The sequence below is a fragment of the Sphaeramia orbicularis genome, chromosome 24 (genome assembly GCF_902148855.1).
Source record: "Sphaeramia orbicularis chromosome 24, fSphaOr1.1, whole genome shotgun sequence".
In the NCBI taxonomy this organism is placed as follows: domain Eukaryota; kingdom Metazoa; phylum Chordata; class Actinopteri; order Kurtiformes; family Apogonidae; genus Sphaeramia; species Sphaeramia orbicularis.
In genome coordinates this window covers 37,423,051-37,445,968 of record NC_043979.1, presented here as the reverse complement: position 1 = coordinate 37,445,968, position 22,918 = coordinate 37,423,051, and the positions used below count along the sequence as shown (strand labels likewise).

The window sequence follows — 22,918 nt, the reverse complement described above, 5'->3', positions numbered from 1 at the left end:
ATGTCATCTGGGCTGGGTGGTGTATCGTTATATTGGACCAATGCGCGTACGTTCACGGAGCTAAGACGCAAGAGTCCCACACACAGCCGCACCCAGGGGAGATGTTTTTTGGCCGGTGCTTCCATTCCCAAATTTCCAGCCAGGATTTTTGCAGAGCCGGTTTCCTCCCACTTCCCAGAGCGACCAGATTCAGCAACGAGAAAAGAGACTAACACAAACACACGGACGCTTGTGCATACTATATTTTACCGTACGAGACACGTCCAGCTGCATTCCCTATGGACAAATTTCCCTTTTCGTAAAGTCAAAATAGCCTACAGTCATGAGAACTTTTACTGACTGTAGGCCCGCAGAAGACAGTGAAGGTTTCATCAGAGCAAAAAAAATAAAAACTGAGGTCATGACAACAAGATGAAGTGGTGGTAATGGTGAAAGAGCTTCTGTTTTGATTTGTCTTCCATGATGCACACACAAGCAGATACACAATCATTATTAGTAACATGTGTCGTGAAGAGGCAGATTTCACTCCTTTAACCCTTAAAGACTTATAAATATTATTATGGCAACTTCCAAATGAATTTTTCTCTCGCTTAACCTTCTCCTTAGTCATACATCACCATTTATTATGGTATTTTCTTCTGGCTTTTGTAATTTTCTGTACATTTTCCTACATTTAACATACTGTTAATTAGGGATGCACCAATACCACTTTTTTCCAGACCGAGTACAAGTACAAGTACTTACATTTGATTACTTGCCAATACCGAGTACCAATATGAGTACTTAATAAAACCATAACAGTTCTTAGTTACTTTTGAAAATGTGCTTTATTATCGTTGTCATTAGTCTGACTATAACAAAGTGCTGCTACTGACATTTAATGCATTGGAATGAGCGTTTCTCAACCCATCCACCAGAGGGCACACGCTTAATTAACCATACTGGACGAATATCACGAAGAAGAGTAAAGTTTTTTGAGGCGAAGAAAAAGAAAGTCAGTAAAAACAAACATGGCGACGACAGAGGAGGTAATACTAATGTAGATGCTATTGTTGATATTGATGAGGGTAGTTGTCATAAATATGTCAGTAGTTTTTCACCAACTCATACAGTCGCTCTTTGAAAAGTTCCGCTACCTCCACAGTTCCTGGTGGTACTGCTCCGTATTCTCCGTCTGGGTACGCATCTGCGAGCACCCGGAAAACGGACAGAATTACGTACAGAATGTAGGCAGAGGACGGACAGAAGGCTCCATCCGTATCTGTCTGTGTCTTTAACGCAACTTTCAGTCACCGTTAGTTTTCTCATCGTCGTTTATTTTGAAAAATCTCCACACTGCTGACATTATTCCTCTGCCACGTACCTGCCGCACTTAACTGTGAATGTCACGCTGCTGTAAAGTGGTGTTTGTATAAGAGGACTTTTACGAGTACGAGTAGAAGCACACACGCTCAGTATTGGACCGATACTCAATACTGGTATCAGGATCGGTGCATCCCGACTGATTATGTAGATGTCAACCAAAGGTCAGAGTAAAATCAAAGTTTAAAATGTAAAAACAGCGAAAACTTAAGAAAAAGTTACATTTTCAACAAAATATATCATTAACTCAATGTAAAAACAAGCGTCTACAACCACTATCCTTTGTCAAACTACAAGACAGTGTTTACATGTTCACTTAAGAGGCCCAAAACGTCCAAATAAAACACATGTGATGCCACTAAAAAGCAGAGAAACTGCATTTTAAGGTAATTATTTAAATGTTTTGATAGGATTAAAGGTTTAGAACTTATTAAACATTTTACATCAGCAGATGCTCTTGTTTGCTGGCAGCTATTTAGGTCTACGTGGGTTGGTTAAGCAAGCATGTTTTGTCCAGTTATTGCTTCACTGGCTATCTAATCTCTTTTTGTATCTGCACAAACACACCAGCTGGAATATTTCCAAGTATTCAGTCCACCCTAATACAAAATGCCAAGACTCAATTAAAGCTAAATGACATGTAGCTGAGCTTGTAGGGTGACAAATCGTTTGAGAAATCTCACCCCACCCTCCACACCCTCAGTTTGATGACATTCACATTCCTGATATTTCTTAAGTCGCAGTAACTTTCTCTATTATGTCTATTTATGCCTCTGTATCAAACCCAAAGGCAAAGAGTAAGCAGTCAGTGTGTAACTAAACAACGCATATGCTCTCCTTCTGGACCTGTTCTATGTATGGTATGTGTGAACATGCAGGTCTGGGAGATGTCTGCGAAAGTCGACTCAGATACTGTTGTCTCCGCATCCTGGTGCAAAGTCCAGGCACTGCATGAGTGAGCGCATTTATTCAAGATTAAACAAAAATGTGCAGGGAATTGTCCAGACAATTCACACCTAATGAAGAGGGGTTGATGGTGATGTATCTACTGCATGAATGAATGAATGAATGAATACTACTATACAAAAGAAATACTGCAATTTTAGTGTCATTTGCACATCTGAAAAAGAATGGGAAGAAGCAAACACTCATTTAATCCCCCCCTTTTATTACAATACCACATAAAAACTAAATCTATATTAATACAACATTTGTCTTAATCAATCAATACATATAATGTGTCTTAATAGTGTGTTTTCTTATGTATATTTAGGGATTTATATATATTTTTTTCTATTTTTCTTATTCATTGTACTGATAATTTCTTTCTTTCACAGCTTTTCTTACAAAAATGCCGTCTACTGCAAAGGACATAAAAATAAATTAAGAATGCATCCAGAGACATTCAGAGTCATTCTACCCTGAAGATGGGTTAATTGTGTTAAAATTTTTAATCAGATTAATCATGATGATGGATTAATTCACATTAAAGTGTTAATTTTGAAAGCCCTACTTTGTATACATACAGTATATATAATATATACATGTATTCCATTACATATTAGCCAAGCCACCTATACTAGACTCCATCCCACCTTAATGTGCTGCCCCAATATTCTCCAGTGTCATCAGAGTTAACATCAACCCTCTTCCCTAAACCTCTTCAGCAAAAGATCCTTATACATGAGACATAATCAAAGGCAGCACCTAGAAAACCATCATCCATGTCACAATTCTGAGTTCCACATGCTATGAGCTATAAGAGACATATCAAATCTCTGTTATTTTTCATATAAGGAGGTGTGTCACAGGGTGAAAGTAGAACGATGGAGAAGAATAAGGCCAGGTCGGGTAACCAGAGTGAGTTTCCGAGAAGGTTCTTCCACGAAAGGGCTCTCAAGTGACAAATAAACACAGAGGGAAAAAAGGTCAGGTGAGTGTGCGTTTTTGTGTCACGACTGTTAAACAACAGCCCAAACCCTGTGGATGATATTTGACCTTTCACATTCGTCTCTACTCTTGAATGCATAAGAGGAGGGAGGGGAGATATGGAGATACAGCTGTGGGGATAAAAGCTCAACCAACCAGATCTATGTCACTACTTCTTAACATGTGTTTCAACCATCACATGTTATTAAAAAGTCACCTTTCACACCCCCATTCTCCAAATTTCCATTCAACATTCCAAAACATTTACTTTCAAAGACCTTTTTACAGAATACTGTTCATACATTTTCACAGTTTTTCATATATGTGCCATAATAGACACTATCAGTCATTTTGAATAACAAAGCCTTTCATTCAGTGATTTTCTGTCCTCTGTTAATGCAGTTGCAGCTTCATCAGTACTCATTTTTTAACCAATTTAGATATATTACTCTTTCTGTACAGAAAGGACGCCTTTAAACTCTCTTGCATTACAATGATTTTTTTAGTTTCGTGAGGAAATAAGTGACAAAGTATTTTGCCTTATTTTGCTTTACTGAAGAAGTGTTGGTTTGAAAAAGTGACAGTAAAATCATCTGTCATACAATCGTAATATCATAAATGTCTTTAATCATATAATTGGAACTCTAAATCTTAAAATGTGTTTGTTGTATTAAGCTTGAACCTCTTGAAGGTATGGTACACATGATCATTTTGGAAGGAAAAATTATGCATTTAAAGGCGTACATCAGGTTGCATCTGGACCTCAGTGATGCTTCCAAGTGTTAATACATGAAAATAATGGGGACTGACCAGCAAATGCAGGTGGTTTTTAAGGAATCTCCATGTTTTTTCAGACTTCTCCTGCTCCTCTAGTCCCATCACTCTATCCAATTTTGAGCATTTCCATACACAAGGCGCAGCAGACTTCAAATCCATTATTTTAACCCATAAAGACCCAGTGCTACTGTTGTGGCAGTTCCTAAATAAATTTCTTAAACGATTTATCACCATTTATTACAATATTATCCTCTGTATTCTGCGTTTCTCAGTGTAAATCAGGTATTTTCTTAAATTTAATTCACTAATTATGTAGATGTTCGTAAAAGCTGAGATTATAGTTGAGGGTTAGTATATCAGAAACAGAGAAAACTGAAGAAAAACTGACTTTTTCAGCAAAATCCCTCATTAACTAAACATAAATTGTGTCTCCATCCGCTGTCATTGATCCAACTCCATGGGTTTTACTGGTGAATCAATGTTGTAGAAGATGACGATGTTTCTACATTCACTACGGAGCCTCTGAATGTCCAAATGGGTCAAATCTGATGACCATGAAAAGGTGAATCACTGCATTCTACAACAATTATTTACATGTATTGATATAATTAGTGGATTAACAGTTTTCATTAGTAGATAATGTGGTCAGTGGTGGATGTTTGGGTCTTCATGGGTTAAAGAGGCTTCAACCAAGCACTAAAACAATTCAAGCTTTAAAGACTTGTCAAAATCATTATTTAAGACATTTTAAGGCCTTGGAAAGTTGAGTATGATGTTGCCAACGTGTACTGCTTTAACTCTCCGTCATTTTTCCCAGGTGCTGTCTGCTTTTGGCAGCTTCGCCCAGCTCTACCCTGCACACTCTTTCCTTTGCTCAACATTTTTTTCTCTGCCTTCTTGGTCCATTGTGGGCTTACATAACAACTTGACACGCTGGACAACATGAGCCACGCCCCCCCCCAACCACACATGCCACTCAACGGGCATGAGTGCGCATATGTCTGTGAAAAAGACAGGCTGTTTAGCTTGCTGAACTCCATCACAAGAAGCAGAGCGACAACACACACACCTCTGCTCCCATACCAGGTCACTGTAGTGTGACTTTACAACTGGAACACACACCAGCTGAAACAACCGCACTTCAACAACACAAAACATCAGCATCTCCGCAACAACCAGCGAGAAGTTTCTGCTGAAGCCTAATGAAGACAAAAAAGAGAGAATTATGTTCGATACACACTAGTGATGTGAATAAATCCTTCAATCCATCAAACTCACCCCCCATGGCAGCAGAGATCACATGAACAAGCGCACTAATGGTTTTCTCAAAAGGCTCATTTCAGCTGTGAAAACATCCTTCCACCTGCTCACCACACACACACATTCACCTGCTTCTCAGTCACTTCTCAAAGCCTGCGTTTCAGCTCCGTGTACCCGACAAATCTTTCTCTTTCTCGCCATCTATCTTCCTGTCTCAACTTCTGACACCAGACACCTCAGTAAACAAAAGACGGTTTGTTTAGCTGTCCAAGAATCGCTGTTAAGAATAAATCTCTACAGTTTATAAAAGGCTCAGTGCCTAAAAGCATTTTTGTTTTGCAAAGCCATTAAGTGTGTGAAGATGGAAATAAGAGCATGTACACAAGTGTCTGCTGGGTGGGGATGGACAAATGTATATTGCATATGCTCTGGAGGACAATAAAGTTTTTAGAAGCTTCTCAATCTCTACAGTTCAGTCACTCTAAATCATAAAAGTGAACACCTTAATTTAGCCTCATGTATGTGAGCTCAGCGGAACCACGACCCACAGGTTAGGTCAACATAAATATGCCCTGCTATATTTCTTTGAATGTTTTTAAGTGTGCAGCTAAGCTACGTGCTAAATTTTCCCCTTAAAAGAAATCATTACTTTTGGGGTTGCTAGGTAACCTGGATCTTTGTAAGAAAAGCATTGTGGTCTGGAGACAAGCGTTGTAAATTACAAACTCCATCGGCACAGTGGAATTCCTGGCACGGAACCTGCCAGCTCTCTGAGGCTTGGGCGAGCAAGGAAAACTGGCACATGGACTGAATATATCATAGGCTCGAAAAACCTACACACACATTGATTCGATTCCATGCATTTCTATTCGATCGCTTCCAAAATTATTGCAAGGGCTTCAAGTATCTACATCTTTGGGTAGAGTTTAGATCATAAAAAAAGATAAATACGCTTCATGTTGAGCTAATCTGGAATGTCAGCACTCATGTCATAAATTGCTAGATCACCAACTTGTCTCACTGTGAGGGTAGTGTCTACAAAAGATTAACCTACTGAGTGGAATGACCTGCTGAGAAAAGGATGACAGGGTGTGGCTCTTTAAACCCATCCCTACATTCTTGTCTTTCCGCATTCTCTCCTGTCATTGGTCACCTTTTCAGTTACTTTCTCTCTCTCCTAGCCAATGTGTTACAATCAACCATCTCCGGTTCTCTTTATGCCTTTGTTGCTTGCTTTGCCTCTGTCTCCCTTCCCTTGCCTCCATGGGAACTGAGGTTAACCATGCACAACAGGATTTCTGGCTCTGTCAGAGTTTCCTTTCTGTGGCTGCTTTTATGCACGTACAACAAAACGTCCTCTCTTTTCAACAATGTGATAATCTGTCATTTTCTTGAAAACACACAGATTTAACTCTGTCTACCCACATGTATACAGACTCGGCATGCTACGTCCCCCATATGATGCATCACACATCCCAAACAATAGCTGAATGGGTGTCAAAAGTATCAAAAACATACCAGATCTCCACTTGATAATGTCGTTGAACTCTTCATTGGTCCCTCCCTCTGCGATGTCACCATGTGTTGCCATGGTTGCCAATTAATCCAATGTTTTCCTTATTGGGAAATGGTGCGAAACAGTACCAGACACACAGTGCAAACCCCTCTCTCTGCACCTGAAAGTAAATAATAAGTTACTAAGTTAGACTGGAATTGTAAACTAGACTGGAAACTAGAAGTGTCATCTATATTAAACATATACGTTGACAAAAACTAATATTGGAACACTGTGATGTGCGTTTAAATACCCTAGGGATGAAAAAACTGATCTGTTTGAGTGTATTTCCATTCAGTTATTTAATTTATTCCCTTGGGATCATATCAGCTACAAAGCCTTTCCTGCATGGTATTAATTAAATCTTATAATGACTGTATATGTTGTCATGTGCTTGTGTTATGACAATAATAAAGACACTGTTACTTCCTTATGTGTTTCCCATGCAACTCTCAATGGAGCATGATAATTGTGTTCAGTTTCCTTCTCCAAGTGTTAAGTTTGACCTTTACACGAACAGGTCATCTGCTGCATGAGTATAATGTTGCACAGATTGTTTTTCTAACAAACTGCTAAGATTTACAATGAGGTGCTCTCTCATTTTGAAAATCATGTCCAGTCCTAAAATAGATTGCTTTTACCATGAAAGGAGTTTATGAGAGCTTTTTTGTCTTGCGGTGTATGGCCAGTTACAGTTCTTTAGTGATGATGCAAGAGCCAAAAATAACAACTAGGAAATGAAGGAAAAGGCAGCCCCATCTATCAAGATAGTGGTGGCTTTGCAATTTCAATTCCGCTGAAGGTGTGAGTAGTTTTGACAACAACACAAAACAAGGAAAAGGGTTGATTTAGTTAGTTTTATCTCACTTTGAAGAACTGTTTGTTGCAGAAGGTATGAGCAGTGCTTTCAACAATGTATGTGTGCAGGAGTAGAAAGTCTCAGTGCCTTCTGTTTAATCACTTAAAACCTGAGGAGATTAGTGTTCCTGAGGGGAAAAAAATGCAAACTATGATAGAAAACCAATGGGGACTTGAATTAAACACGACATTGGTTAATATTCTACCTGTAGGTTTCACAAGAGTTGGATGACTTTCCATAAAGTGAATGGACATCAGCTTGTAATCTCTGCAACAATGAATTTTTGCACATTTTTCCCCATGACTTTTATTTTTAACATCTTATCTACTGCTAGAGATGTAACACACCACTTCCTACTTCAGTATTGTTTTTCTTTTGTTTGTTTGTTTTTATTGATTCATTGATGACCTGAGACATTACATGGACCCAAACCCAACACTTACTCACCTCTGCTGTCACCGAGGGGTCAGGAGACGTGTTCCCTCAAAACAAGTCCACAACAGTCAAGGAAAAAACGCTACAAAAGCTAAAAAATTACAAAGTGCACCAGTTCGGTTGGTTTAAGGCATTTTAAACGAGTTTAAAGCTGCTCCTTCAAGCTATAACTTAGAGATCCGTCCTAAAGCGCATCCAGTCTCCGCAAAAAAAACAGCTTAAAGAGACGATTTTTTGCAACGCAATGCAGACTAAGATACCAGCGAAAAAAAAAGGCTCTGTCTAAGTAAATGTAGAGATGGTTAATACATATTACGGGTGAACTCCGCGATAGTGTGGAACCAGGTCCCACAACTTTGTTCCTGTTGCTTTACTTGACTCTTTCTCCTTGCGACTTACACCGATGTTAAAGTGGATACAGTTAGCCATGTGCACCGGAAATTCTCTACTCTGTCTTTCAAAGTAAAAGCGTTGACATTTACAGGGTAGAAATAGAAGGTTTTGAAGCTGGATTAAACATATTTCTGAGAATAAATAAATTATCTGAGTTATTAATTATGAGTAGACCGACATATACACGGTAGAATATAGTCAGATGTAGTCACCTGTCACCTCTGTGCTACGCTGTTGGTTTTATTTTGAAAGTGGTGACCGGATCCTCTGTTCTTACTCTGTGGTGCTGACAGTGGTCTGGAGGTTTTGCCTCTGGCTGTAAAAGTTTTCCTGACGCGGAGATGGAAACATGGCGCGGTGGTTATCACGTGACCAAAGCAACCAGTGATCCCCATTGAAACCACAAATAACTAATTTATTTAGCCAAAGATATCTAATCTTTTAGACATGACGTTGACTGTAGATCACTGACTTTTATTACATTTGGTCAAAAACCTTTGTTGTAATAAATGTGTAATAGAAACTACTGGTGGAAAGTACAAGTACTGCACTTAAGTAAGCTATAATTTTGAGGTTGATGTTACTGTATACTTTCACTACATTACTTTTTCAGAGGGAAATAATGTATTTTCTGTGCCACTCTTAGTACTGCTTACTAGTTATTAATAAGATGATGTTTAAGATTAAACAAGTGGTTTCCAGTCTTTTTAGTTTCCAATTTCCACCAAAAAGCACTGCAAATTGAAACTGTCTATGGATTCTATCAAATAATATTAATTCTCTCTAAGTGTTCACATAGTGTAATTTAACTAAATGTAGGAAATTAAAGATTAGGGGGTAAAAAAAAAAAAAAAATCCTTAAAACTGAAAACAACTGTGCATTAGACCTTCATGTGAAGACTCCTGAGATTTGTCTGGTATCTTTACATATAAAGTACTGTAGATCATATCAGTTCCACCTCCAAGAGTTACAATATTAACACACTGTAACACAAAAGTCCTGTCAAACAACCACTTTTACACATATTTTTCCATGAATACTGTATTTTTGTTAATTGTTTTTACATTTGCAGTATTTAGTGTTTTTACATTACAGTCTAGTCAATGGTTTTACTTGACATCTGAACTTCTTGCACAACTAACGGACTATTTCCGTCAAGAAGTCAGTGCGAGAATACTTTTTAATAATAATGAAAGAGCAAAACTCCTGCAATTAAATAAAAGTGAATGTATTCAGCATCAGTGCATCAGAAAGTTTCTGTTTCTTGTGTTTCTTTTAATGACACTGAATCTGATATGGGGATGAAAAGCACATTTCCAGCACAGAAAGAAAGTGAATAATGGATCAGAGTGGATGGAAAAAGTCTCTTTACTTCAGGGATGCAGAGATGTTGATCTCCCATTGTAGAGCTCCGTCCCTCTCCCTCCCTCTTCTCAGTTGTCACGACTCTTTTGTGGATGCTTCCTCACACAGCTCAAAGAAGCAGCTCAGTTTCACAAATTAGTGCTGTGTTAGGTCTTGAACACCTATCAAGTAACAGCATATTTGTTTGGTGGTGAGGGGACAACCAGAAGTTCTCACCCCTAAGTTCAGTGACAAGTTCGCACATGTTGGATTCGAAAATATTTTGATTTGTAGGAATGCAGTTGGCAACAGACTTTTACACATTGTGATTAACTGGGCATAATAGAGGAACAATATAAAGCCTGTACACAGTTGTACTTAGATGTATATTTGTGGGCAGTTTTCTGATGAGAAAAAAAAACAATGAACATTTTGTATCTGCAAAACTCATTTCATCTTGAAACTCATCTACAAACTGTCTACAAATGACTACAGCAAACTCTTAAAATACAAAATTAGAACTAGTGGAGTTATTTTTCTGCGGTAGGTGCAGATGAGTAGGTTGTCCTGACACCAAGGCATCGCCCATGCAGTGAAATTATAGGGATGAGAGGATGTAGGGTGGACAAAATACTGGACTGCACTCCCAACTATATGGGAAGATTTAGAGCGCCCTCTGCTGGTGTATTGGTGTAACTGCAACTAAAATACATTGCACTGCATTACTTTTAACTTTAAAATGTATTTATCTAAGACATTGGCTGTGCATTTGGTCAAGTTAAATATCTCGGATTTCTTTGCATCCCACGTGTTTGATGTAAGTGGATTAAGGGCAGATCTGCCATGTTTGGGACAGCTGATGGGAAACATGGTTGTTGCCTCATCCATGGCTACAAAAAGCCCTTATGTGAACGTGATACATTTAAATTACAGACACTTTTCGCTTAATGTCAAGGTTTACTTGACTCTGTTCTATCCTGTACAACCTAAGGATGATACAACAAAAGGCTTTCTACCAGGAGTGGGGTTCGAACCCACGCGGACATATGTCCATTGGATCTTAAGTCCAACGCCTTAACCACTCGGCCATCCTGGTGTATACACCATACACGAGCACCGCACGACTACAAAAATTGACTATACATTCTTATACAAAAGTGTTTGTTACCATGTTTCAAACACTAACCTATAATGTAATGCATGTTCAGATTAAAATAGTTGAGCTCCACTAATGCCACACATGGTAATGTCATGACTCATGCGGTGTTAGTAGCTAGCGTTACCGGCTTCCTTGAAACTACGTTACACCAGGCTAGAATGAGCATGCTAATGCAAAGCTCGTTTTTAAGAGCAGATTTACTGCAAACCCAGCAGGTTAACAAGTCTATAATTAAAGTAGAAAATGTAGACTGACACTACAAGAGGCATATCACGTGTTATTATTATCCTCCAGACCTCTGCTTTCGCAAAATACCGCTAGCCGCTAGCTAATTTAACTAACCTGAACTGCGGCTACGCATGTTAGCATGTGCTAGCATGCACACAACTAGCAATATACGGTAGCGGAGCAGAAATATAAGAAGTTTTTCATTTCAGTCACACATGGTGAAGCTTGAAGCTATGGTCGACGCACACACAGTGACCAAACGATTTAGCAGTGCAAGCGAAAACACATAAAGGAACTTCTAACGTCATTTACGAAGTCGTGCGGAAGAAGTTTCCAAATAAAGTCAGCTGAAACTTTAGAGACCAGCCTGAGTCACAGGGATAGTCATGGGTGTTTCTGTGCCTGTTTTAGATGGCATGTCGGTGCCACCCACTCTATCAGCAGGGGATTTGTTCTTAATTTTAAGTAAACATGCGATGTATAAATAATTTTTCGGATAATAATAATAATAATAATAATAATAATAATGTACAACTTCCAGCATACTATTATCCCAGACTCCCCGGTCCCCTAACACTGCGGTCAAACCAGCAGACACTAAAATTAGCGCAACCGCGTGTCCGAAGCATTACGGTAGTGATGTGTCGGTCGCGAACTAAACGGCTCTGAGAGCCAGCTCTTTGACGTGAACGACGGGAGCCGGATCCTGACTGGGAGCCGCTTTGTCCCGTTCGTTCGTTTGTCTCTCCCCCCCGACCAGACGGGAGAGGGGCGGAGTTACACACACAGCAAGCTACGAACAGGAGAGAGAGAGAGAGAGAGACCACAACGCAAACGGACTGGAAAGTAAAAAAAATAAAATAAAATAAAAAGTTGAGAAAATGAGTGACAACAGGAAACGCAGCAAAATCTGGACACATTTCAGTTACATTTACCAAACTAACGCCCCGTTTCCACTACGTGGTATCGACTCGACTCGGCCTTTTTGCGTTTCCATGACGAAGAAGGACGTGGAATCTGGTACCCGGTACTACTTTTATGGTATCACCTCCGCCGAGGTTCCAGGACCGGGGACCAGGTACTAAACCGTGACGTAAAGCACTGCAGACCACTGATTGGTCAGAGAGTTTTCTCCGTGACCCGCCGTTTTACAAAAAACCGATGCGGAAGTGGAAAGTAAATAAAGCGGTACATTAATTCACATAATAACAGCCCAAAACTACACCATGCTCGGTCGAGGAGATTCAGTCTTTGGTGGCCGACGTAAAAATTCCGACGAGACAACACGCAACCAGCGAGTTTATCAGCGATTCTCTGAGCAGACGACACGGAAGTAACGCACCGCATCACTATGACGACCAGGTTCTGTAAAGTCGGTAGTATCTTGTCATGGAAACGGTCTCCAGGAATGCCGAGTCGAGTCGAGCTGAGCTGGTTCCACGTAGTGCAAACGCGGCATAAGGCAGAATGTAGAGTGTGCAAGACAAAAGTCTCATATAGAGCTGGTTCCATAAACAACCTGCACAGACATATAAGAACTGTTCATTCATCAGTCCAACTGGAAGAAAAAAGACAAGTAAGTGAATGTGATGTTAATGAAGGTGCCATTGTGTCTACTGCAACTGCTGCTGCTACTACAGTATCTACAGCATCACTGTGAAAGCTAAAAGTTTAAAATAGTCAAAAGTTAGTAAAGGTCATTTGTATATAGTTAAGCATTTCTTTTTGCACTTTCTAATTTATTTATTTTTAATCACTCTGTAGAGTGTATAAATAAAGGTGTACTGTATTTACATAAACATTTGATATAGTGCATGTTTTTTTTTTTACATTAGTAATTCATATTGCGTATAACTTTTCATTATTGTTGGTAATAAATTAATTTAAGCACCAAAAAATCTTAAGAGCCACTAGTGAACCGAGCCAAAAGAGCCGGTGCTCTAAAAAGAGCCAGAATTCCCATCACTACATTAAGGTAAATGCATTCAAACGATCTCGAACGAGCGAACAGGCAGTATGACTTCCGGTTTTCAAAATAAGATGTTAGAAGCAGTAAATGAAGATATGAGATATCCAAATGTTATGACAATACACGTGACTGACCCATAATTTCTGGCAATGCTTAATGTATTTGAGTAGAAGACATCTCTGGCTACTCACACACTTGGAATTATTCATTTTTACTGTATCATTACTGAGAAATTTCACATTAAAGGCCCCACATTTGTACTTTGACATAGTCACATTTCTCATTTTTCTGACACTGTAAAAGCAAATTGCTCCATAATTTCTGGCAATGCTTGATGTATCTGGGTAGATGACATTTCTGACTACTCACACACTCAGAAGTATTTATTTTTATTGTACCAATATTGAGAAATTTCACATTAAAAGTCATTAAAATTTCTGGCAATGCTTGATGTATCTGGGTAGATGACATTTCTGACTACTCACACACTCAGAAGTATTTATTTTTATTGTACCAATATTGAGAAATTTCACATTAAAAGTCCTACATGTGTACTTTGACAGTTGCATTTCTCACCTTTGTGATACTGTAAATCCAGATTGCGCCATAATTTCTGGCAATGCTTGATGTATATGAGTAGAGGACATCTCTGACTACTCACACACTCAGAAGTGTTTATTTTTACTGTACCAATATTGAGAAATTTCACATTAAAAGTCCTACATGTGTACTTTGACAGTTATATTTCTCACCTTTGTGATACTGTAAATCCAGATTTCTCCATAATTTCTGGCAATGCTTGATGTACATGAGTAGAGGACATCTCTGACTACTCACACACTCAGAATTGTTTATTTTTACTGTATCATCATTAAGAAATTTCACATTAAAAGTCCAATATTTGTACTTTGAAATTGTTATATTTCTCATTTTTCCAACACTGTAAAAGCAAATTGCTCCATAATTTCTGGCAATGATTGATGTATCTGCGTAGAGTACATCTCTGACTACTCACACACTCAGAATTATTCATTTTTACTGTATGAATTTTGAGAAAAACAGTAAATTGCCTGTAGGTTTATGCTACTAGTTCACTGGTCCAGCCGGAGATCAAAATTGAGCTGCATGTAGCCCCTGAACACTCTTGACTGTTAATATCTTAAGGGTAATTTTTGTACTGTTCAAATTCGTCCTATGGGCCAGATTGGACCCTTTGGCATGGTGGCTGTGGTCCACAGGCCTTATCTTTGATACCCCTGCTTTAGATGGCATGTTGGTACAACTCACTTTATCAGCAGGTTGCTTGTCTTTAATTTTAACTAGTCACTTGAAAGAAATACATTTTTGGATAATAATAAGGACAACATGTAACTTACAGTGTAGGCTACTATTGTTCCAGAGTCCCAGGTCCCCAAAGCCACTGGTCTACCTTCAGGGGTCACCAACCTTTTCTCTTCTGTGAGCTACTTTTACATAATTAGGTTGCCGGAGGGCTACTCTAATTTAGCAACATTTATTTACATAGCTAATTTTCATACATACACATATTTTGTATAACATGTTTGTGACAATGTGTTCTTTATTTATTATTTTATCTATTAATATTTCTTTGTTTTAACATTTACAATACTTAAAAAGTGTTAATATGAAACTATTATTTTACTTTTATTAAGAAAATCAAAAGTAGAAAAAAGCAAATACAAGCATTTGCATGCTGTATTCCTAAATATTTTAATACTATATCAAAAATTGTGAAATGGAACAATCGTGCATATTTTTATAGAATTATTCAAAACAAATAATACACACCTGTATGTGCATTTTTTTTTTTTATACTTCGAAATTGTGAAAAGGAACGTTGACACTCACACAATAAAACTTCACCAGCATGTGCTGCTGTATTTCTGGAGAATTTGACCTTTTCTAAATTCACATATGCTGTCAGAACATATCAATTAAAAACAAAACTTTGTGCACATAAATCCACCATCCCCCTGTCACTTCTACAGAGTCATCACGCTGGAGTCAAACGCAAAGGCACCAGTTCAGGTCTGCTTCCAGCTGTCTGAGCGCATGCGCAGATAGCGCACATGTTTGCGCTTGTCCAGGATGTGAACCAGTTTAATGAAGCCTCAGTTGAAACGCTGGCCTTGGTCAGTTTAGCGAACATAGACTGTTGTTTATGGACTTTAGTTTTCAGCACTTACCTTCTCTTTACGGAGGCTGATTCCCAAAATCTCCGGAAAAGTTACTGTGAACTTTGGTGAAATTCCACTCCACTTTACATCTTTTACCGACTGCCAGGCTCGCGCCACAGGTCTCTCTCACACACACACACACACACACACACACGCACACACACACACACACACTCACACTTGTCATTCACATTTGTCTGACAGGAGTCCGTGTCTCATTGTTGGTGAAAATAACTCCCTAACCAAATTCGGCCCACACCGTTGCTGGGCTGAACCCACTACCTGCCTGATGCCTGGCTCATCCTGCTCCTCCTGGGCCCCGCCCCTCTCTAATCACAGAGAGTAAGCCAGCGCTAAAGTTTGATTGACAGCTAGTTGACCGTTTCATGTCGGGGGGGTCGGCGGCATGAAATGTTGATTGGGTGGAAACCAAATTGGTTGAACCAAATGCCGTATCAACTTGTGTCATTATATTATTGACCCTTGGCGCGCCACCGGTAGATTGTGAGCGACGTGTTGGAGACACCTGGACTAGTTCTGTTTTTAGAACAGGCCTGTGGGTGACTGGCGTGGTCCCTGCAGGCGGCCTGGTGCCCGCGGGCACCGTGTTGGTGACCCCTAGAGTATGAGATCCCTGGTCTCCAGGGCCTTGTTTATAAGTCTGTATACCTGGCAGAGTTCAATGACTTAAGAGTGAATCTTAATGCAATATATTACAGATGTCCAAAAACCTTTTTCCACCACTGTATGTGTGTGTTCCACTTTATGTATTCTGTATCCCTCCCTCTTCAGAAGAAAATTGTAGACATCCATCATTCAATGCATCAACCAAACATGCGGTCATATTTAAATGTAAGACTTATGACTGCATCACTCTCTTTTTTTTACATCAATCTCATACCACTAACAATATAATCCATTTTCTGCAGAGGCGTAATCGCATGCAACAGTAAATTACCTTATCGGTGACTTTGGTGACTCACCTTTGCATAACTGCAGTCATTTGTTACCACTACAGATTTTTTTAAAGCTACTAACATGACTCCCTCTACCAATGATCAGTCAATGACAACAGTAAATGAATTCTCTTTCATTTATTCCATTAAGCAGTATTTGTTTTTAATATCACAGAGTACTTGGAATGTTTAATAAAAATTAAATTACCATATTTTTACATGTAAACACCATCTGCTAAACACACCCGCAACTGATCATTTTCCAGTTCAAATAACAGAAAGATCTATATTACTGTGTATCATACAACTCTTAGGTGCAAAAACTGTATATTGTATTACGTATCACTTAGAGAAATATGGTTATTTGTGAAAACACTTTGAGACTTTGTGCTCACGGATGTTAGGATAAAGTTAATACTTGACCTGAGTGTAGTACATTATACTTCAAGATGTTCTTAGCATTTGACACAAGTAAAAGTTATGAAACATAATGAACTCCAGAAAAGCTAAAAAGTTTGGTTGAATTTCCAACATGGTAGACAGGGACAGCACTGACCAAAGGGATTTTTCCTCTTGTACTGTAATGCCCTCTTGATGTCGACGTTAATTTTCTCAACATATTCCTGAGTGCTACGGATATTAGCCTGAATGTTGTTCATCACAAACCCCTGGTCTTCCACCAACACAGCCATGTGCAGGAACAGTTCATGGACCTCCTTCAGCCTGGCCTCCAGCTCCACCAGCTCCTTGTGTCTGCCTTTAATCTCACAGAGCGCATAGCGAGATGTGCGCCCACCTGTTGTCTGCAGGCTCTGGGACAGCTCTGCCCATCCTTCACCTCCTTTATCTACCAGCACATCCAGCTGCTCGTCTGTGATTTCAGTCCCTATGATGGAGGCCTGTCTCTGGATTCGCCCTCTGCATGTGCTCCTCTGCAGCTCCTCAGCCTTATTGTAATCACTCATGGTGTCATGGAAGGCTAGGATCAATGTGTCGTACTGGACTTTGGCAACACGACTAACAGCAGAGTGTGGGCCTTCACTCTGCTCCAACCGCCTGCTTTCATTACCCAGGGCCTGAAGGCATCTATACAGAGCCTCCCCACGCTGGTGGATCCCCCTGGCGATGGAGTCAGAGTCCTTTTTGAGTAGAGTAAAGCGGCGCATTGAGGTGCGAAAGCGCTCATTGTGGACACCCAGGCGCTCCACCTCTAAGTGGAGCAAAGAAATCTCCTTGCGTATGGCATAGGCCTCTTTTAGGATGTTGTCGATGGCTGAGGAGTTCTCAAACACCACCGCCTCTTGGGTCAAAGTTATCTTGTCTATGTCACACTCAGGTCCATAAAACTCTGACTCCAAGTCCTCATGCTCTTCACTAATGGTCTGCAACCTCTCCAGCATGTCCCGCATTCTGCCTGAGATTGTAAAAAAAAAATTATTATTATTATTATTATTATTATTATTATTATTATTATTATTATTATTATCATCATCATCATCATCATCATCATTATTATTATTAATTTCAGTACACCGCAGCTTTTGGCTTTAAACTTTAATGTACATACAGTTGCAGAAAAAATTATTAGATCATCAAGTCATCAAAAACAATGGTTATGCAATCAAGTACTAACTCCTGTGTGTATCATGTGACTAAAACAGACAGAAAAGAAAACATGGAATGCCTAAAAGCACTGTTTTTGGCAATATGTCATAGCTATTGATGCAAGAACTAAAATTATTTTGGTTATTATCAAGAAAACCATGGAAAATGGATAGATATCAACTCTGAAATTTAACTCTTATGAGCTATTTTTATTGTTACCATTGTATTTGTCCAAACAAATGTACCTTTAGTTGTACCAGACATTAAAATGAACAAGAAATTGAAGAAAACAAGGGTGGTCTAATAATTTTTTCCACAACTGTATACCTGTGTACCGTCACTGAAGTTTTAACAAAAGTCAATCATAAGGCAACATTTCACAGTGACAATAATCACCAGAAATCCACCAAATTTAGACCTGCATGTCCACACACTTCGTACGCATGCAGTGACACAAGGAAATCACCAACATACCTGACTATTTTGGAAGTATAGCCTTAACCCATAAAGACCCAGTGCTACTTTTGTGGCAGTTCCCGAATGATTTTTTTTCTCTGTATTTAACCTTTCTTAAGGGATTTATCACCATTTATTATACTATTAACGTCTGTATTTTTTTTTTTTTTTCAGTGAAATCTGGTATTTTTCTATATTTCATTCACTGATCATGTAGATGTTCATAAAAGCTCAGATTAAAGTTGAGGGATATTACATTAATATCAAAGAAAAATAGAAGAAAAAAGTGACTTATGATGGTGTTTCCACGTTCACTACGGAGTCTCTGAACATTCAAATGGGTCATATCTGATTCAAATTCAGATTCAGATTTCTTTATTGTTATTTGGACATTACATCAGAGGTGCACTGCAGAACAAAATTACGATGCATTTGGCCACAATAAAAACAATTAGATGAACATCATAAAAGAATTTTTAAAAAGAATAGGTCAAAAGAAGAAAAGAAGGCAGTATAAATATGTAAATATATATCTGCAAAATGTACAAAACAGTGGTAATAAATAGATAAATAGAGGTAAACAGTGTGGCTGAGGTCTACTCAGCATATAATGACCATGAAAAGACAAACTGCATTTTACACCGATCATTTTCATGTATTGATAGGATTAGAGGATCAACATGTATTAAACAGTTTAAATCAGTAGATGGTTTTGGTCTCCAGTGGATGTTTGGGTCTTTATGGGTTAAAGGAACATTGCATATAGATGGAAGCTGAATTGAGAATTAGAAATGTCTGTAGTTAAAGCAATAAATAAGGACAACAATCATCACATATTATAATATATAATTTGCAAGAACTAGCAATAGTTATTCTATGAGAAAAGTAACTTGTTTAACCATTCAGATAAACCTGTGGTGTCACTAACCCCCACAGACACACTGTGGTATCAATATTGAACACTTAAAATTACAGTGGGGCCCTACTAGTGCAACTTTAAGTATCTTAATAATACATTAACTAAGAAATAGAAAAACACATACATTTATATATTTTTGTGCAGAAAGAGAAACAAATCCAATACCTAGAGAATTAAAGATCAATGCAAAAGCTTGTATATTGGGAAACTACTATAAAACTAGGAACTATTCAGCTCATTGTCAGGAAGTTTTCTTTTCATTGAACAACAATGCAAGCTTTTACGTGTCAGTGGCATGTTGGAATGTCTTCATTTAAACCAGGAACAAGGAAGGCCAAGAATAGTTTAGTAAAAAAAAAAAAAAAAAAACAAACATATTACCTTTGAAAAGTGTCATGACAAAAGATTGTGTTCCCGTCTGTATTTTTTTGAATGTTCATTTTGAGGGTCACTTAAGGCATGAAACTCTAAAAATTATACAACTTTCTTTTTTTTTTTTTGTCTTCACAAAAAATGTTAATTTCCTCATATGTTATTCACTATTCAAAATCCACGAGTTCATGTAAAAAGCTATCAGACATCTTCAAACACTGTCTTCATGATAACACTTAAGTCATTCTAACAGAAATAAGCTCAGCACTCATAAAGCAGACAGAAACCCAGAAAATATCAAGTGGTTCTGCTGCAAAGATCAGCCAAGAAAATCTAACTTACCTGTTTTGATGAGTTGCTACTGTATCAGAGTTTCAGTAAACCAGTTCAGTCTGCATCAGGTGTGGGTCCGAGGCATTTGAGAGCATCTTTTACTTCTGTTGAAGGAAATTCTCTGTCTTTGCTGTTTGTTCGCGTGTCTGAGGATGCCACCCCCGCCCCAGCTGACGGACATGGGCCTTCCCACTGCACCAAGTACTTCCTTGAAAGACTATGCTTGTTGTTTGCTTTTAAGTCCGATTTCAGGAAGCAAATCCTCATCGTTCAGTAAAAATGCATAACTACTGCACAAATATTGACTTTTATGGGACGTACATTAGGAATATGCTACTACAGGCTGAAGAGACAAAGTTCTGCACTAATTAAATACACCAAGCTGCCATGAGTTTGTCTTAATGACACCTGTCTGTGTGGGTGTGTTTAGCAGCCATGAATGAAGCTTAGATCTGAAACATGCGTTATAGAGCTCAGGTTACAAAAAATGGAAAAAAAAAAATGCATTATATTCAAGAAGAATCCGGATGGCCATACATCATTACACACATTTCTTTTTTTAAAATCAGGATTAACATAAAGTAACCAACTACAATGAGAAAGAAAAATGGTGTTTTTCAACCAAATACTGACTGTTTAAGTTAACACAAATATTGTGTTGTTTAACCCATAGAGACCCAGCTCTACTTTTATGTTCATTCCCAAATTAAATTTTCTCTATATTTAACCTTTTTTAAGTGATTTAACACCATTTATTTTTAATATTATCCTCAGTATTTTGTATTTTTTCAATATAAATCAGGTATTTTCCTGTATTTAATTTACTGATCATCAAGCACCAGGCAGAAGCGCCAGAACACTTCTGTCCTCGGGGGTTTTATGTTTTATGTGTTAGATATAACACATACCTTGTCTTTTTAATCTTATTTTTCTCTGTGATCTAACTTATTTTTTTAGCTATTTACATTCTGTATTTATTGTTGCTGTGCTAGTAACTGTTTCTGTGGAGCGGTGACCATATTTTGAATTTCCCCTTGGAGATTAATAAAGTCTATCTATCTATCTATCTATCTATCTATCTATCTATCTATCTATCTATCTATCTATCTATCTATCTATCTATCTATCTATCATGAAGATGTTCATAAAAGCTCAGATTAAAGTTGAAGGTTATATTAAAATCAGAGAAAACAGGAAAAACATAACTTTTTCAGCCAAATTTATCATCAACTGAATTTAATGCAAGTGTCTCCATCCACTGTCATTGATCAAACTCCGTGGGTTTTCTTGGTGATTCAATGTTGTAGAAGATGATGGTGTTTCCACATTCACTATGAAGCCTCTAAATGTCCAAATGGGTCATATCTGATGACCATGAAAAGATGACAAACTGCATTTTACACCAAATATTTCCATGTATTGATAGAATTAGTGGATCAACAGGGATTGAACATTTTAGATCAGTAGATGGTTTTGGTCGGTGATGGATGTTTATGTCTTCATGGGTTAATCCTCAAAGACCTACACACCATCGACTGACCTAAAATGTTTAATAAGTGTTGGACCTCTAATTCTATCAATACATGTAAATAATACAGGTAAAATGCAGTTTCTCAGTTTTTCAATGTCATCTGGACTATTATTATTATATACTACTATATATGGACTGTTTGGACGTTCAAAGGCTCCATAGTGAACATGAAAACACCATCATCTTCTACAACATTGATTCACCAGTAAAACCTATGTAGTTTGATAAATGATAGTGGATGTAGACACTTGTTTTATGTTCAGTTAATGACATATTTTGCTGAAAAAATGTCACTTTTTCTTCCATTTTCTGTGTTTGGATATATTTTATATGTAAAAAAATACATTTTGACAATAACCTCTAAATTTACTCTAAGCTACTTATGAATACCTACACAATCAGTAAATATAAGAAAATATGTGATTTTCACTGAAAAAATACAAACTACAGAGGATAATACTAAAAGTTATCAGTGATAAGTCACTTAAGAAAGGTTAGATGTAGAGAAAAATGCATTTGGAAATCACCACAAAACTAGTTCTAAGTCTTTAAGAATTACATTTCAACAATTTTAGTTAAACTTGTTTCCTTTGAAAGCTTCTAACATATCTATTTTCCTGTTCATTTGAATAAATGATCATTCCAAGCTTTTCTTTAATCTTTTAAAGGCTTAAAAGGTTAAAAGTTTGGAATGCAACACAAAACTAGCTCTATATCTTTAAGGGTTAAAAATTAATACAATATTTGCATTATTCATCATGGGAAATTTTTTTTTTTTTTTTTGACCAAATTAATGCTCTAAATGATGATGTATAATTTAATTTTGTCATTTCAAAGGATTTTGAATGGTTTCTATAATACACAAAAACAATAATTTTACTCAAACACATTCCTATAAGTGCTAAAAGGCTCTTTTCTCCAACTTTTTTTTCCATCTAAAATCTTTACTTGTACACATTAATGTGTACATTTCTGATTCAGTGTCAATAAACCAACACCCATGCTGTATTTTAATTAGGTTATTCATGTAATCCAAACTTTTATCTTTTAAAGGTTTAAAAGTTTGGAATGCAACACAAAACTAGTTCTATGTCTTTAAGAGTTAAAAATAAATACATATGGTCTTATTTGCATTATTCATCATGGGAAATCAGTGCTCTAAATGATGATATATTTGATTTTATCATTTTGAAGGATTTTGAGTGGTTTCTATTATAAACAAAAACAATAATTTTACTCAAACACATACCTACAAGTGCTAAAATGCTCTTTTTCCT

General features: G+C 37.7%; 2 protein-coding genes and 1 non-coding gene across 3 annotated transcripts in view; all 3 read right to left on the bottom strand.

Moving 5' to 3' along the window:
* The window catches only part of utrn (utrophin), a 397,580-nt gene extending 389,030 nt beyond the window's left edge, over positions 1–8,550 (bottom strand). Inside the window, exons 1-2 of the mRNA XM_030127978.1 lie at positions 8,190–8,550; positions 6,847–7,004 (exon numbers count right to left, since the gene is read on the bottom strand). Coding sequence (XP_029983838.1) covers positions 6,847–6,919 — 73 coding nt within the window. The 5' untranslated portion in view covers positions 6,920–7,004; positions 8,190–8,550. The remainder of the gene's footprint in view (positions 1–6,846; positions 7,005–8,189) is intronic.
* Positions 8,551–10,928: 2,378 nt separating this feature from the next.
* trnal-uaa (transfer RNA leucine (anticodon UAA)) lies at positions 10,929–11,011 on the bottom strand. The gene has a single exon. It is a non-coding gene; the product is annotated as a tRNA-Leu (tRNA).
* Positions 11,012–16,558: 5,547 nt separating this feature from the next.
* On the bottom strand, positions 16,559–20,253 carry LOC115415594 (syntaxin-11-like). The gene is made up of 2 exons (XM_030129221.1): positions 20,120–20,253; positions 16,559–17,839 (listed from the first exon to the last, which is right to left on the bottom strand). Exon 2 carries the CDS (start codon positions 17,832–17,834, stop codon positions 16,932–16,934), a length of 903 nt encoding a protein of 300 aa, XP_029985081.1. The 5' UTR covers positions 17,835–17,839; positions 20,120–20,253; the 3' UTR covers positions 16,559–16,931.
* Positions 20,254–22,918: the final 2,665 nt, after the last annotated feature.